This window comes from Peromyscus californicus, unplaced genomic scaffold (assembly GCF_007827085.1).
Source record: "Peromyscus californicus insignis strain IS unplaced genomic scaffold, ASM782708v3 Scaffold_9__1_contigs__length_137607984, whole genome shotgun sequence".
NCBI classification, from domain to species: domain Eukaryota; kingdom Metazoa; phylum Chordata; class Mammalia; order Rodentia; family Cricetidae; genus Peromyscus; species Peromyscus californicus.
In genome coordinates, this window is record NW_026294617.1 from 129,369,069 (window position 1) to 129,384,992 (window position 15,924).

At 41.8% G+C, this 15,924-nt stretch overlaps 1 protein-coding gene across 4 annotated transcripts in view; it reads right to left on the minus strand.

Annotated features, from left to right (window-relative positions):
* Positions 1 to 678: 678 nt before the first annotated feature.
* The window catches only part of Ptgfr (prostaglandin F receptor), a 47,979-nt gene continuing 32,733 nt past the window's right edge, over positions 679 to 15,924 (minus strand). For all 4 annotated transcript variants that reach the window (XM_052731480.1, XM_052731481.1, XM_052731483.1 and 1 more), the window contains exon 3: positions 679 to 1,269. In XM_052731480.1, the coding sequence (XP_052587440.1) occupies positions 967 to 1,269 (303 nt within the window). In that variant the 3' untranslated portion in view covers positions 679 to 966. The remainder of the gene's footprint in view (positions 1,270 to 15,924) is intronic.

The following is a 15,924-nucleotide window of genomic DNA, read 5'->3' on the forward strand; positions in this document are numbered from 1 at the left end:
GTAACACGGGCTTTGAAAATGTGGCCCAACAGATTTAGTGAAGCTGCTGTCAACAGAACTCCCTTAGGCTGTGTCTATAAAGCAGAAACACACTAGCTGCAGATAGACTTTGAATGTTTGATTGTTTTTCTTTTATTTTCTGACAGAAATGACAGCTTAAGTAAAGCAATATTTGCCATGTTCTTGGCATATATCCCTGGGATTTAGATGGTTTGCACAGTCCCATGATAGGGTTTAGTGCATATGCTAACAGGAGCTGAACCTGTGCTAAGACAAAGTCTGTGTTTCTCTACAATTTTCAGAGGAAAGGGAGATCACTTAAACACTGAAAATCTATTACTTTATAGAAAAAAACTTCAAACAATAATTGACCTTCATAACAACAAATGCGAGCAAGTACATGTGTCAGTTATGACAAGAATGGCCATGCTCATCAGCCCCGCAAGGTCAGGCTGACCCAGAATATGCAGTGGTCATCACTAGCCACTGTGAATCCCCAATATCATGGTCACGCAGACACTGATTGAGGATATGTAGACTGGTAAACAGACAAGAACCACACACACAAACAGGTTCAGAGTCTTGTGTTACTCTGAGTCTTATCTATAAGTCAATGAAATGGCCATGTGCAGGTAGCATTAAGGTGTCTTGAACAAACAGGTCAAGTATTCATTGGCATTGGGCTTCAACAGATTCATTTATTCCAAAAACACAAGTCACACAGCTAAACTCAAAAGTTGTGTTCCACTGAACTCCATCACATTGAATCAGTTTACCTCCTGTTGACAACAACAAGTAAAAATGCACAACCATGCACCAGCCAGCATAACGAAATTCGGAAGCTTCATCTGTCCAGTGTACTCCCAAGCTACACACCAAGGTCCAAATGTTCCAGTTAGGCTATGAATCTGATCAGTTGAGATGTTTCCAAAACTTCCCCCCATTTTATTCTAGCCCCCCATTGACCTACAGTCCTGCTTCACTAGATGCTTGCTGACTCTCCTTCTCCGCAGCTGGTGACTCAGAAATAGCAGCAACCTTTAAGGAATTCTTGATGGAGCTAAGCTCCCAGATGTGCAGACTGATGATGTGCACTCCACAGCAATGACTGGCAAGCTTATACAAGTTCTTAAGGACAGCCTTCCGGAGCAGAATATAGACCCAGGGGTCCAAGATCTGATTCCACGTTGCCATTCGGAGAGCAAAGAGTGTCGTTTCACAGGTCACTGGGGAATTGTTTCCATTTATTGCAATGTTGGCCATTGTTACCTAGAAAATAAACAAAATGGGGAAAGCTGTTGATCACAGGCATTTCTTCTGTCCCATAGTTTCCAAGCAGACTACAAATGTGACGTGACCTTTATACCACAAACCACAAAGTGCTGCTACTTTGCAAAATACTGATGAATGGTGGCATAAATTGTGGATGCAGACCACAGAATCTTTTAATTCAAACTTACATGAAGACTACAAAAATGGCTGGGTGGTGGTGGCACAACCCTTTAAGCCCAGCACTTGGAAGGCAGAGGCAGGCAGATCTCTGTGAATTCAAGGCCAGCCTGGGCTACAGAGTGAGTTCCAGGAAAGATGCAAAGATACACAGAAAAACCCTATCTCGAAAAACCAAAAAAAAAAAAAAGAAAGACTACAAAAATGTTATTCCACTGTGTACAAACAGACTCATGTGGAAACAAACATTGATATCAGCAACTAGACTTATACTTCTGGGAATAAAAACTTTAAAGCAAATACACATTTGCTTATTCAATAGCAAATGAAAGTATATTTAAACAAATAAATTATACATAAGCTTTTAAGTGCTTTTAAACAATGAACTTTGCTGAACACTGTAATACTGGTATTCTAAAGATGGGGAGGGGTCATGATTTCATGGCCAGTCTGAGGTGCACAGGGAGACCCCGACTCAAAAAGAAAAAATAAAAGAACTTTAGAATTTCCCATTGGTATCTACAACGTTACCAACATTTTCACCTAATACCAACAACTTCACTTTCTTCATCTCCCACCTTTACTCAGCTAACGTTTCCAGGAGTCTACATGGAGTTTTCCAAAGGCTTTGTAGAAATGGTCCCCATTTCATCTGTGGCTTAGCCGTATCAATGTCTATTTTGGTGTCCGTGTCCATTTCATGTATGTACTGTAAAGATCGTTTGTGGAACTGGCTCCATAAATGGTTGCCACTATGTATTAAAATAAGGCAAATCACCAAGCCTAGCTTTGGCCACCACATACAAAGTTCAAGTAAGAGAATATTGAAAACATCCTATCTATGAAAATGAGTAATAAACAAATGAATAGAAAATAATTCAGAAAAATCATAATGATGTTTGGACCATTGTGCCATCTGGATTAAGAGATAATAAAGAGATAATAAATTTGAAAATCCCAAATGGAAAGAAAATCAAGACTGTTATAGGAAAGAAATGTCTTTATTTACATCAATGGCATCAGTGACTGAAGGGTGTGGCCCCTTCCCACAACCTTCGTTGTCCATACGGCACACTCCACGGTGGCTGCACCATGATACACCCAACACTCGGCCCTTACAACCTCCCATCACAGGCACAAGCCCTGTGTGAGGCCCCACTTGGCCCAGAGATATAGCACCCTCTTGAGTACCCGCTTGAACTGCTTGTGTTTTAAAATCCTCTGCCTTATTTTTCTGTCCATTAATCCCTACCCATCCTACAACTCCACCTAAGAATAGTGTCACCTCCAATTCATCATCTCCATTGAAATAAATTTGCAGCTGTGGTAGTTCTGGTCCCTATCCATCCCTACTTAGCCACTAACAACACATGACATTCCTGAACTGATCTATGCACCTTTGAGTGTCTTTTTATTTCTATTACCAAGTACAAAGTCGACGCTTAAAATATACTTCATAAATTCACTCATGTACCTCATAACACAACTGATTATCAGAGAAACCTCTGCCCAGTACTCACAAAGGTCCAATATTTTGAGCCATTGACAGTTTCTCAGTGTTTCTGTAGCAGCATAAGCTAGTGGGGATTGCATGGTGGTTTGATATCTCTCAAAAGAGACAGGATCTTCAGCCCAAGCAGATCTTTTGGGAAACAGCTTCTTTTCCAGGAAAATAATGTATCAACCAGGAGACATAAATGTGCTGCAACTGTAAAATGAAAACTGTGTCTTGCACAGAGAACCTGGATCAGATGCAGACTCTGTGGTACTGCTTCCTCTAATTATGCAATACAACTGAAGAAACGTACCTATATGAGCCTCACTTCTCACAGAAGTGGGGCCAAGGCTTGACCGGCAACTGAAATGAGATATTTTCACTTTACTGTTTGTCTTCACTCATCAAATATCTATTTACCTCCTTTAGGTGAGGCGATGGGCTAGGCATTGAAGACACAGGGTGAATAAAGCAGACACTGTGAAATCTATCATCTGACTGTGAGAATTTTATCGTATTAGTTTGGGTTCAAGGACAAATGAGTAAATATTTATCTTGCCTTACAAATATAAAAATTGTGTACTTTCTATTAGTGAAGCTCAGCCAGACATAGCCCTGTAAATCCAGGAACAAATGTTCTCCATTCAATTGCATCAAACAGCCTGCCTTGCGTTGAAGACAAGCACATTTCAAGTGCCTGTTACATGGCAGTCCCTCTGATTCTCCTCTCTCCTGGGACAGTAGTTTGATCACCAGGTGACTATGAAGAGATGCTCAGTCATCTGCTGAAAGAGTCCATGTCCTCTCTCTAGAACACAAAGCCAGTGCCCGGCCGTTCATGACTCTCCTTTACCCAGTAACTTCAGCACCAAGAGCAGTTGCTCCGGGGCCCAGATCATTAATTAGTCAGCCATCAAGAAAAATATAGGCAGAATATTTCTGGAAAAGAAATTAGGATGTTATTGATAATGGTACGTTACTGATAGTTCAGAGCAATCGGGGTGTCCAACAAAGGATAAATTGTGGTCATTTTGCATAATGGAAATATACACAGGAATTGGTGTTGGGATTCAGTGTTATCTTAAAGAAAGCAAGTCATCAAATGATTTTTATATGATCTCAATTCTGAAAACATGTTATTTTGTGCATACAATAGAAACTACAGAGGCATTTATCAATGTTTCATTGGTTAACACTGGATAACAGGATTCTGATTCATTTTCCTTTGTTTTTGTGTAATTTACTAATTTTTTAGTGGGAACACATATTGTTTTATTAAGCAGTACCTCTACCAGCTCTGGTAATTTATGGAAATAACTATCTTCCTAAAGAATAAGAACACATGTGATTTTTGTGCATCTGTGTATAAGTGGAACAGTATTGAAGGCATACAGAATTGCCTGGAAAGTGGAGCTCTGATACAACTGGCAAGATGTTGAAGATCTGGGGTCCAGATGAAGACTGAGTGTCTGCAAGCTGGGCAGGTGAGTTCAATCTGTAGTCATGTACTGTGCTCTCTGATGACAGGCACTTCACAAGCCTGGGAAGTGTGCTCTGACTGGACCACCCAAACTTACATTCCAGAAAGCTATGCACAGACTCTCGTCAAACAACCTTCCAACTAGTCTACAAGGTTTCTCAGCTACAGAACTATGGAAAGGTACAGTGTGTGTGTGTGTGTGTGTGTGTGTGTGTGTGTGTGTGTGTGTGTGTGTGAGAGAGAGAGAGAGAGAGAGAGAGAGAGAGAGAGAGAGAGAGAGAGAGACCTGTGTGTGTCTGTGTCTTTGAGTGAGTATCTCTGACTGTGTGTGTATGTGTGTCCAAATATGCATGTGTTAGGCTACATATGTCTTGACAAAGAGTTGCATTGGGTGTCTTCTAAGATTGCTCTTCATTCCTCTTTGTCTTATATACTGAGCTCATGAATTCAGCTTGTCAAGCTAGCCAAATGGCTCTAGGGACACCCTGTCTTTGCTTCCCAAGTGCTGGGGTAAGAGGTGGGCCACCATGCCACCTGACATTTAGGGTGTTAAACTCCATTCCCCACATTTGTGCATCAAGCACTGTGCCCAATAAGCAATCATTCTCTTTTCAGTGACTGAAATTTTCAGTACGAAGTGTACAGTATGAAGTGTCTGGATTGTGTATGAAAATACTCTATTATTTACACTGATAATTTCTTAGATGCTCACAACAGTGTCAAAGAAATGTACGAGGAGAGCCCATATTTATTTCCAGGTTTCAATGAGCAAAATGAATTACATAATGATTTTTGTTCCATTCAGGCTATACAATAAAATTATGTCAACTATTTAAGGCCATAATAATAGTGAATCTGTGACTTTAGTGACCAACAGCAGACCCCATGTCAGCTAAAGTTTTACGACGGAAATTATTACAGCAACATGTACTCTATGTCTGCATGTGTTGACCCGAGTCAGGACTCCAGTGACCATTTACAAGTAAGAGCAGCTGTAAACTAGACGTGCTGACACATAATCCCAGCACTTGAAAGGCTGGGGCAAGTTTGAGGGCAGCATGGGCTCCCTGGCAAGTTTAAGCAGGCCTGAGCTCTGTGGTAAAACCCTGTCTCAAAAACAGAAGAGCAAACTCAAACAGCAGTGGCAAATTCAAGGTGCGTGTTTATGCTTCTGTCTCTTTGAGCTTCCAAGAAACACACTCCTCTAGCAGTGAGTGGATGTCACCGTCGACTGTCCAGGCGTGATGCAAGATGACAATGATACTGAAGCAAAGCTTTAGGGAAATCCTGACAAGTGATTAATTCAGCTTCATCATCTGGCAAATCATCACACTAAAATACTGTCATCTCCTTGTCTGCTACTCACATCACCAGGGAGGCTACCTGGAAAACAGGACCCCAAGAAAGACACAGGGATCGCCCAATGACAGAGAAATGGAATGAGATCTACATGAACAGCCTGGACATGAGTGGGGGTAATGAAAGGCGAGGGTTGAGGGAAAGAGAGCTTGGGGGAGCGGGAGATCCCAGCTGGATCAACAACAGAGAGGGAGAACAAGGAATAGGAGACCATGGTAAATAAAGACCACATGAGAATAGGAAGAAGCAAAGTGCTAGAGAGGCCCACAGAAATCCACAAAGATACCCACACAACAGACTGCTGGCAGTGGTCGAGAGACAGCCCGAACTGACCTACTCTGGTGATGGGATGGCCAAACACCCTAATTGTTGTGCTAGAAACCTCATCCAACTACTGAGGGATCTGGATGCAGAGATCCATGACTAGGCCCCGGGTGGATCTCTGGGAGTCCAATTAGCGAGAATGAGGAGGGTTTATATGAGCGAGAATTGTTGAGACCAAGGTTGGATAAAGCACAGGGACAAATAGCCAAATGAATGGAAACACATGAACTATGAACCAATGGCTGAGGGGTCCCCACTGGATCAGGCCCTCTGAATGGATGAGACAGTTGATTGGCTTGATCTGTTTGGGAGGCATCCAGGCAGTGGGACCAGATCTTGTGCTCATTGCATGAGTTGGCTGTTTGAAACCTGGGGCCTATGCAGGATTGTTTGGCTCGGCCTGGGAGGAGGGGACTAGACCTACCTGGACTGAGTCTACCAGGTTGACCTCAGTCTGTGGGGAAGGCTTTGCCCTGGAGGAGATGGGAATGGGGGGGGGGTTGGGGGGAAGGTGAGGGGGACGGGAGGGGGGAGAACAAGGGAATCCGTGGCTGATATGTAGAACTGAATTGTATTGCAAAATAAATTAACAAAAAAAAAAATAAAAATAAAAAAAAATAAAAAAAAATAAAAAAAAAAAAAAATACTGTCATCTCAAATGCACATTCTTTTGTCTGACCAGTTCTTGGCTATGTTCCAGGACCTGGCTGATAGCAGGACAACTGGTTTTTGTTGGGTGAGTTGGGATGTATGCTGTCTCTAAGTAGAGAGACCAACATGATGCAGTTATAATACTGCATGCAGCACAGTAAAGACAAAGAAGTCGTACAAGGAGGGCTATTCATAAACACCATCATAAAAATGTCTTTAGAAGTTTATAGTGCATTAACACCTCAGTTGTTCAGGCTTAATTAATTTTCAAGGGCTGGAGATGTAGAGTTTAGTGGTTGGACACCTGCAGAGCAAGCATGACAGCTGAGACAGACTGGAGCTCCATGACAACAAAACAGGCCTGTTGTTTGAGCAGTCGTGAACTCAGCATCCTTCAGATACAGAATCAATTTTCCCTGGCACCACATTTTTTAAGTGATTTAAGTGGATATATAATCAAATCATTCCCCGGAGATGTACCCTATTCTTAGACACCAAAAGCCTTAGTGTAATAGTCACAAAATCCCTTTCCATGTGAATGACGTTTGTGAAAATTACGTAGAGTTCTCATCTAGTCATTGAAGCAGATTATGCAGGCTAGTTTTATGTCAACTTGACACAAGCTAGAGTCATCTGAGGGGAGGAGGCACTTCATAAGGTTTGGCTGTAGGCAAGCCTGTAGGGAATTTTCTTACTGATTGATGGGGCGGGGTCTGCCCATTGTGGGTGGTGCCATCCCTGGGCTGGTGGTCCTGGATTTATAGGAAAGCAGGCTGAGCAAGCCATGGGAAACAAGCCAATAAGCAGCACCCTTCCATGACCTCTGCATCAGCTCCTGGCTCCAGGTTCCTATCCTCTGAATTCCTGCCCTGACTTCCTTCAGCGATGAACTGTTACATGGAAAAGGAAGTGAAATAAACCTTTTCCTTCCCATGTTGCTTTTGGTCATGGTGTTTTGTCACAGCAATAGAAACATAACTAAGACACAGGTTTTCTCCATGCCTAACTTCACATTATAGTGTTTCTTGCTCTAAGCAAACCATTCTTTCTGCATCAGCTTTAGAGGAGGCTGGCCAGACCTACAAGGAATGACTTGGGTATGAGGAAGCACAACCCACTAGTTTTCAAACTGTCATCATTCATAACTTTGTCACCCAAGGGTAATCTTTACATTTTATTATTGGGGGATTTATTAAGGCAACTCCACGTAGTTAAAAAGGAGGTTTATTTTGGGGTAACTTACAGCCAGTAAAGGGATTGGTTACAGAATCTGGGAGAGGTGAGGTGCAGTCCAGCTGGGTTCTCTGGAAAATTACACTCAGTCTATCATCCAGTATCCAGGATCACTACGAACCAAGAGAGCTGGCACATCCGGATCTCAAGTCTTAAGGGCTCCCGTGTCAGCCCCGCCCCAGGGGCACTTCATAGGTAGGTGCAGCAGTTACCAGAAGCCTCACTACGGGTAGCACTTCCAGGTCAAAGCTGGAACAACTACCCACTACATTTTACATTTAAGCATGGCAGGCTGATCATGATGATTCAGTGATGACTCAGCTTCCCATCAAATAAGAGAGACTCTTTCCAGTACTTTATGGAGGGATTGTGTGGTGATATTTTATTTGTGCACCCCAATAAAGCTTATCTGGGGATCAGAGGAAAAAGCCAGCCACTATAATAAACATAGAGGTCAGGCAATGGTAACACATGCCTTTAATCCTATCATTTGGGAGGCAGAGATTCATCCAGATCTCTGTGAGTTCAAGGCCACACTGGGAACAGAGCCAGGCAAGGTGACACACACCTTTAATCCCAGCACTAGTTAACCATAGAGGTTTGGAGGTCTGTACAGACAGGAAGTGATAGAGCTGGGTGGAAAGAGGAAGTGATGTAGCTGGGCAGAGAGAGGAAGTAAGACGGCAGAACACAGAAAGGTTTATAGGTGTGAGTATACAGGAAGTAGCTCTCTCTTTGGCTGAGGATTTCCTAGAGGTAAGAACTTGTGGCTTGGCTTGTTCTATTCCTCTGATTTCTCAGTTTTCACCCCACTATCTGGCTCTGGGTTGTTGTTTTTATTAATAAGACTGTTCAGCAATTCGTGTCATAGGACCACACTGGGGCGCTTAGTGTTAGAAAGTTAATGTTTACAAGCTATTTGGGAATTAAATGCATTTGAGGTGATTCAGCTCTACAGATTGATCCTATTCTTGCAAACAGGATCATTAAAAAGGGAGTTGCATGGCATACTCAACAACCTCAACACACAGAAGGTGGAGGCCAGGTTCTGCTGCATATTGAGTTCAAGGCCAGTCTCGGCTACATACTGAGACTTTGACTCAAGAAAGTAAAATAATTGTGACAAGAACCTGCAGGGGGAAAATTCTGACTCCTATGCAGTTCCAGAATAATAGACATAGGAACTAATATATATTATATGAATATATACACATATATTGTATGTATTTAAAACTACAAGATGAAAATTACATACTCTGGCATGATAAATGTTTTTGTACATTTTTATATTTTGTTTTTTTGAGACAGGGTTTCTTTATGTAGCTTTAGAACCTGTTCTAGAACTTGCTCTGTAGACCGTGCTGTCTCAAACTGACAGAGATTCACATGCCAGTGCCTCCTGAGTGCTGAGTTTAAAGACATGTGTCAGCACGGCCTGGTGATAGATGTTTTTGAATATGAAGGGTTTTTTCCCTGACTAAATTATATAATTTCTATATCTCAATCATTTATATGCTGAAAACACTTAAATTAGTATTTCTCAGGCCAACCTAGTCTACAGAGCTAGTTCCAGGACAGCTAGGGCTGTTACACAGAGAAACCCTATCTCAAAAAAAAAAAAAAAAAAAAGATTTTGCATTTAATGGGTGATTCCGAGATAGGAATGTACTCAACAGGGTGTGCTCAACAGGAGGGAAAAGAGCAAAGGGGTGTGTGTGAGTGTGTGTGAGTGTGTGTTTGAGTATACAAGTGCACACATGTGGGGAGGAAGCCAGAGAACAACCTCCAGTATCCTCCCTCAAGAACAATCCACCATGTTTTTTGAAACTAGGTCTTCTATCACTGGCATGAGGATTGACAAGTAGGTAGGCTAGCTGCCCAGGGAGCCCTGAGATCCATGTCTCTCTGCCTCCCCAGGGCTAGGATTACAAAAACATACCAACTCAGGCCCCAGACTTGCAAGGCAAGCATTTTCCTCCCTGACACAGCATCATGTAATCCATGCTGGCATCACACTCACTGTGTAGCCCCAAAAAGACACTCATCCTCCTGTCTCCCGAGTGCTGGGATCGCACGTGGGTGATATTTCTCATGTCTAGCTCTAACCAGTGAAAAATGTGGACATCCTTGAAGTACTGCACAGTACTGATAAGCAAAGACATTTAAAGACTCTTTGTATATGTGTTGTAATTTGTTCATGGAGGACTGACCAATCGCCTCGCAGGACATTTCTTTCTCTGTCAAAGATTGTCAAAGAGAAAAGGAAAGGAGAGAGCAGGAAATGCTGTAGTGACATCAAATCCTTGATACAGCTACATCCTCCCGTTGCTATAGTTACTCCTCCTTTACTCTAGTGACTCCTCCTTTACTCTAGTGACTCCTCCTTTACTATAGTGACTCCTCCTTTACTATAGTGACTCCTCCTTTACTATAGTGACTCCTCCTTTACTATAGTGACACTCCTTTACTCTAGTGACTCCTCCTTTACTATAGTGACTCCTCCTTTACTATAGTGACTCCTCCTTTACAATAGTGACACTCCTTTACTATAGTGACTCCTCCTTTACTCTAGTGACTCCTCCTTTACTATAGTGACTCCTCCTTTACTCTAGTGACTCCTCCTTTACTCTAGTGACTCCTCCTTTACTATAGTGACTCCTCCTTTACTATAGTGACTCCTCCTTTACTATAGTGACTCCTCCTTTACTATAGTGACTCCTCCTTTACTATAGTGACTCCTCCTTTACTATAGTGACACTCCTTTACTATAGTGACTCCTCCTTTACTATAGTGACTCCTCCTTTACTCTAGTGACTCCTCCTTTACTCTAGTGACTCCTCCTTTACTCTAGTGACTCCTCCTTTACTATAGTGACTCCTCCTTTACTCTAGTGACTCCTCCTTTACTATAGTGACTCCTCCTTTACTCTAGTGACTCCTCCTTTACTGTAGTGACTCCTCCTTTACTATAGTGACTCCTCCTTTACTATAGTGACTCCTCCTTTACTCTAGTGACTCCTCCTTTACTATAGTGACTCCTCCTTTACTATAGTGACTCCTCCTTTACTATAGTGACTCCTCCTTTACTATAGTGACTCCTCCTTTACTCTAGTGACTCCTCCTTTACTCTAGTGACTCCTCCTTTACTATAGTGACTCCTCCTTTACTATAGTGACTCCTCCTTTACTATAGTGACACTCCTTTACTATAGTGACACTCCTTTACTATAGTGACTCCTCCTTTACTATAGTGACTCCTCCTTTACTGTAGTGACTCCTCCTTTACTATAGTGACTCCTCCTTTACTATAGTGACTCCTCCTTTACTCTAGTGACTCCTCCTTTACTATAGTGACTCCTCCTTTACTCTAGTGACTCCTCCTTTACTATAGTGACTCCTCCTTTACTATAGTGACTCCTCCTTTACTATAGTGACACTCCTTTACTCTAGTGACTCCTCCTTTACTCTAGTGACTCCTCCTTTACTATAGTGACTCCTCCTTTACTCTAGTGACTCCTCCTTTACTATAGTGACTCCTCCTTTACTATAGTGACTCCTCCTTTACTCTAGTGACTCCTCCTTTACTATAGTGACTCCTCCTTTACTATAGTGAGTCCTCCTTTACTATAGTGACTCCTCCTTTACTATAGTGACTCCTCCTTTACTATAGTGACTCCTCCTTTACTCTAGTGACTCCTCCTTTACTATAGTGACTCCTCCTTTACTATAGTGACTCCTCCTTTACTATAGTGACTCCTCCTTTACTCTAGTGACTCCTCCTTTACTATAGTGACTCCTCCTTTACTATAGTGACTCCTCCTTTACTATAGTGACTCCTCCTTTACTATAGTGACTCCTCCTTTACTATAGTGACTCCTCCTTTATTATAGTGACTCCTCCTTTACTATAGTGACTCCTCCTTTACTATAGTGACTCCTCCTTTACTCTAGTGACTCCTCCTTTACTATAGTGACTCCTCCTTTACTATAGTGACTCCTCCTTTACTATAGTGACTCCTCCTTTACTATAGTGACTCCTCCTTTACTCTAGTGACTCCTCCTTTACTATAGTGACTCCTCCTTTACTATAGTGACACTCCTTTACTATAGTGACTCCTCCTTTACTATAGTGACTCCTCCTTTACTATAGTGACTCCTCCTTTACTATAGTGACTCCTCCTTTACTATAGTGACTCCTCCTTTACTATAGTGACTCCTCCTTTACTATAGTGACTCCTCCTTTACTATAGTGACTCCTCCTTTACTATAGTGACTCCTCCTTTACTGTAGTGACTCCTCCTTTACTATAGTGACTCCTCCTTTACTCTAGTGACTCCTCCTTTACTCTAGTGACTCCTCCTTTACTGTAGTGACTCCTCCTTTACTATAGTGACTCCTCCTTTACTATAGTGACTCCTCCTTTACTCTAGTGACTCCTCCTTTACTCTAGTGACTCCTCCTTTACTATAGTGACTCCTCCTTTACTATAGTGACTCCTCCTTTACTATAGTGACTCCTCCTTTACTATAGTTACTCCTCCTTTACTCTAGTGACTCCTCCTTTACTCTAGTGACTCCTCCTTTACTATAGTGACTCCTCCTTTACTATAGTGATTCCTCCTTTACTATAGTGACTCCTCCTTTACTATAGTGACTCCTCCTTTACTCTAGTGACTCCTCCTTTACTATAGTGACTCCTCCTTTACTATAGTGACACTCCTTTACTATAGTGACTCCTCCTTTACTCTAGTGACTCCTCCTTTACTGTAGTGACTCCTCCTTTACTATAGTGACTCCTCCTTTACTATAGTGACTCCTCCTTTACTCTAGTGACTCCTCCTTTACTGTAGTGACTCCTCCTTTACTATAGTGACTCCTCCTTTACTATAGTGACTCCTCCTTTACTATAGTGACTCCTCCTTTACTATAGTGACACTCCTTTACTATAGTGACACTCCTTTACTATAGTGACTCCTCCTTTACTATAGTGACACTCCTTTACTATAGTGACTCCTCCTTTACTATAGTGACTCCTCCTTTACTATAGTGACTCCTCCTTTACTATAGTGACTCCTCCTTTACTATAGTGACTCCTCCTTTACTCTAGTGACTCCTCCTTTACTATAGTGACTCCTCCTTTACTATAGTGACACTCCTTTACTCTAGTGACTCCTCCTTTACTATAGTGACTCCTCCTTTACAATAGTGACTCCTCCTTTACTATAGTGACTCCTCCTTTACTATAGTGACTCCTCCTTTACTCTAGTGACTCCTCCTTTACTCTAGTGACTCCTCCTTTACTATAGTGACTCCTCCTTTACTATAGTGACTCCTCCTTTACTATAGTGACTCCTCCTTTACTCTAGTGACTCCTCCTTTACTATAGTGACTCCTCCTTTACTATAGTGACTCCTCCTTTACTATAGTGACTCCTCCTTTACTATAGTGACTCCTCCTTTACTATAGTGACTCCTCCTTTACTCTAGTGACTCCTCCTTTACTATAGTGACTCCTCCTTTACTATAGTGACTCCTCCTTTACTCTAGTGACTCCTCCTTTACTATAGTGACTCCTCCTTTACTATAGTGACTCCTCCTTTACTATAGTGACACTCCTTTACTATAGTGACTCCTCCTTTACTATAGTGACTCCTCCTTTACAATAGTGACTCCTCCTTTACTATAGTGACTCCTCCTTTACTATAGTGACTCCTCCTTTACTATAGTGAGTCCTCCTTTACTATAGTGACTCCTCCTTTACTATAGTGACTCCTCCTTTACTATAGTGACTCCTCCTTTACTATAGTGACTCCTCCTTTACTATAGTGACTCCTCCTTTACTGTAGTGACTCCTCCTTTACTATAGTGACTCCTCCTTTACTATAGTGACTCCTCCTTTACTATAGTGACACTCCTTTACTATAGTGAGTCCTCCTTTACTATAGTGACTCCTCCTTTACTATAGTGACACTCCTTTACTATAGTGACTCCTCCTTTACTATAGTGACACTCCTTTACTATAGTGACTCCTCCTTTACTCTAGTGACTCCTCCTTTACTATAGTGACTCCTCCTTTACTATAGTGACTCCTCCTTTACTATAGTGACTCCTCCTTTACTATAGTGACTCCTCCTTTACTATAGTGACTCCTCCTTTACTATAGTGACACTCCTTTACTCTAGTGACTCCTCCTTTACTATAGTGACACTCCTTTACTATAGTGACTCCTCCTTTACTATAGTGACTCCTCCTTTACTATAGTGACTCCTCCTTTACTATAGTGACTCCTCCTTTACTATAGTGACACTCCTTTACTATAGTGACTCCTCCTTTACTATAGTGACTCCTCCTTTACAATAGTGACTCCTCCTTTACTATAGTGACTCCTCCTTTACTATAGTGACTCCTCCTTTACTATAGTGACTCCTCCTTTACTATAGTGACACTCCTTTACTATAGTGACTCCTCCTTTACTATAGTGACTCCTCCTTTACTATAGTGACTCCTCCTTTACTATAGTGACTCCTCCTTTACTATAGTGACTCCTCCTTTACAATAGTGACTCCTCCTTTACTATAGTGACTCCTCCTTTACTATAGTGACTCCTCCTTTACTATAGTGACTCCTCCTTTACTATAGTGACACTCCTTTACTATAGTGACTCCTCCTTTACTATAGTGACTCCTCCTTTACTATAGTGACTCCTCCTTTACTATAGTGACACTCCTTTACTATAGTGACTCCTCCTTTACTATAGTGACTCCTCCTTTACTATAGTGACTCCTCCTTTACTATAGTGACTCCTCCTTTACTATAGTGACTCCTCCTTTACTATAGTGACTCCTCCTTTACTATAGTGACTCCTCCTTTACTATAGTGACTCCTCCTTTACTATAGTGACTCCTCCTTTACTATAGTGACTCCTCCTTTACTATAGTGACTCCTCCTTTACTGTAGTGACTCCTCCTTTACTATAGTGACTCCTCCTTTACAATAGTGACTCCTCCTTTACTATAGTGACTCCTCCTTTACTATAGTGACTCCTCCTTTACTATAGTGACTCCTCCTTTACTATAGTGACACTCCTTTACTATAGTGACTCCTCCTTTACTATAGTGACTCCTCCTTTACTATAGTGACTCCTCCTTTACTATAGTGACTCCTCCTTTACTATAGTGACTCCTCCTTTACTGTAGTGACTCCTCCTTTACTATAGTGACTCCTCCTTTACTATAGTGACTCCTCCTTTACTATAGTGACTCCTCCTTTACTATAGTGACTCCTCCTTTACTATAGTGACTCCTCCTTTACAATAGTGACTCCTCCTTTACTATAGTGACTCCTCCTTTACTCTAGTGAGTCCTCCTTTACTCTAGTGAGTCCTCCTTTACTCTAGTGACTCCTCCTTTACTATAGTGACTCCTCCTTTACTCTAGTGACTCCTCCTTTACTATAGTGACTCCTCCTTTACTCTAGTGACTCCTCCTTTACTATAGTGACTCCTCCTTTACTCTAGTGACTCCTCCTTTACTCTAGTGACTCCTCCTTTACTATAGTGACTCCTCCTTTACTCTAGTGACTCCTCCTTTACTATAGTGACTCCTCCTTTACTATAGTGAGTCCTCCTTTACTCTAGTGACTCCTCCTTTACTATAGTGACTCCTCCTTTACTATAGTGACTCCTCCTTTACTATAGTGACTCCTCCTTTACTCTAGTGACTCCTCCTTTACTATAGTGACTCCTCCTTTACTATAGTGACTCCTCCTTTACTCTAGTGACTCCTCCTTTACTCTAGTGACTCCTCCTTTACTATAGTGACACTCCTTTACTCTAGTGACTCCTCCTTTACTATAGTGACTCCTCCTTTACTATAGTGACTCCTCCTTTACTATAGTGACACTCCTTTACTCTAGTGACTCCTCCTTTACTATAGTGAC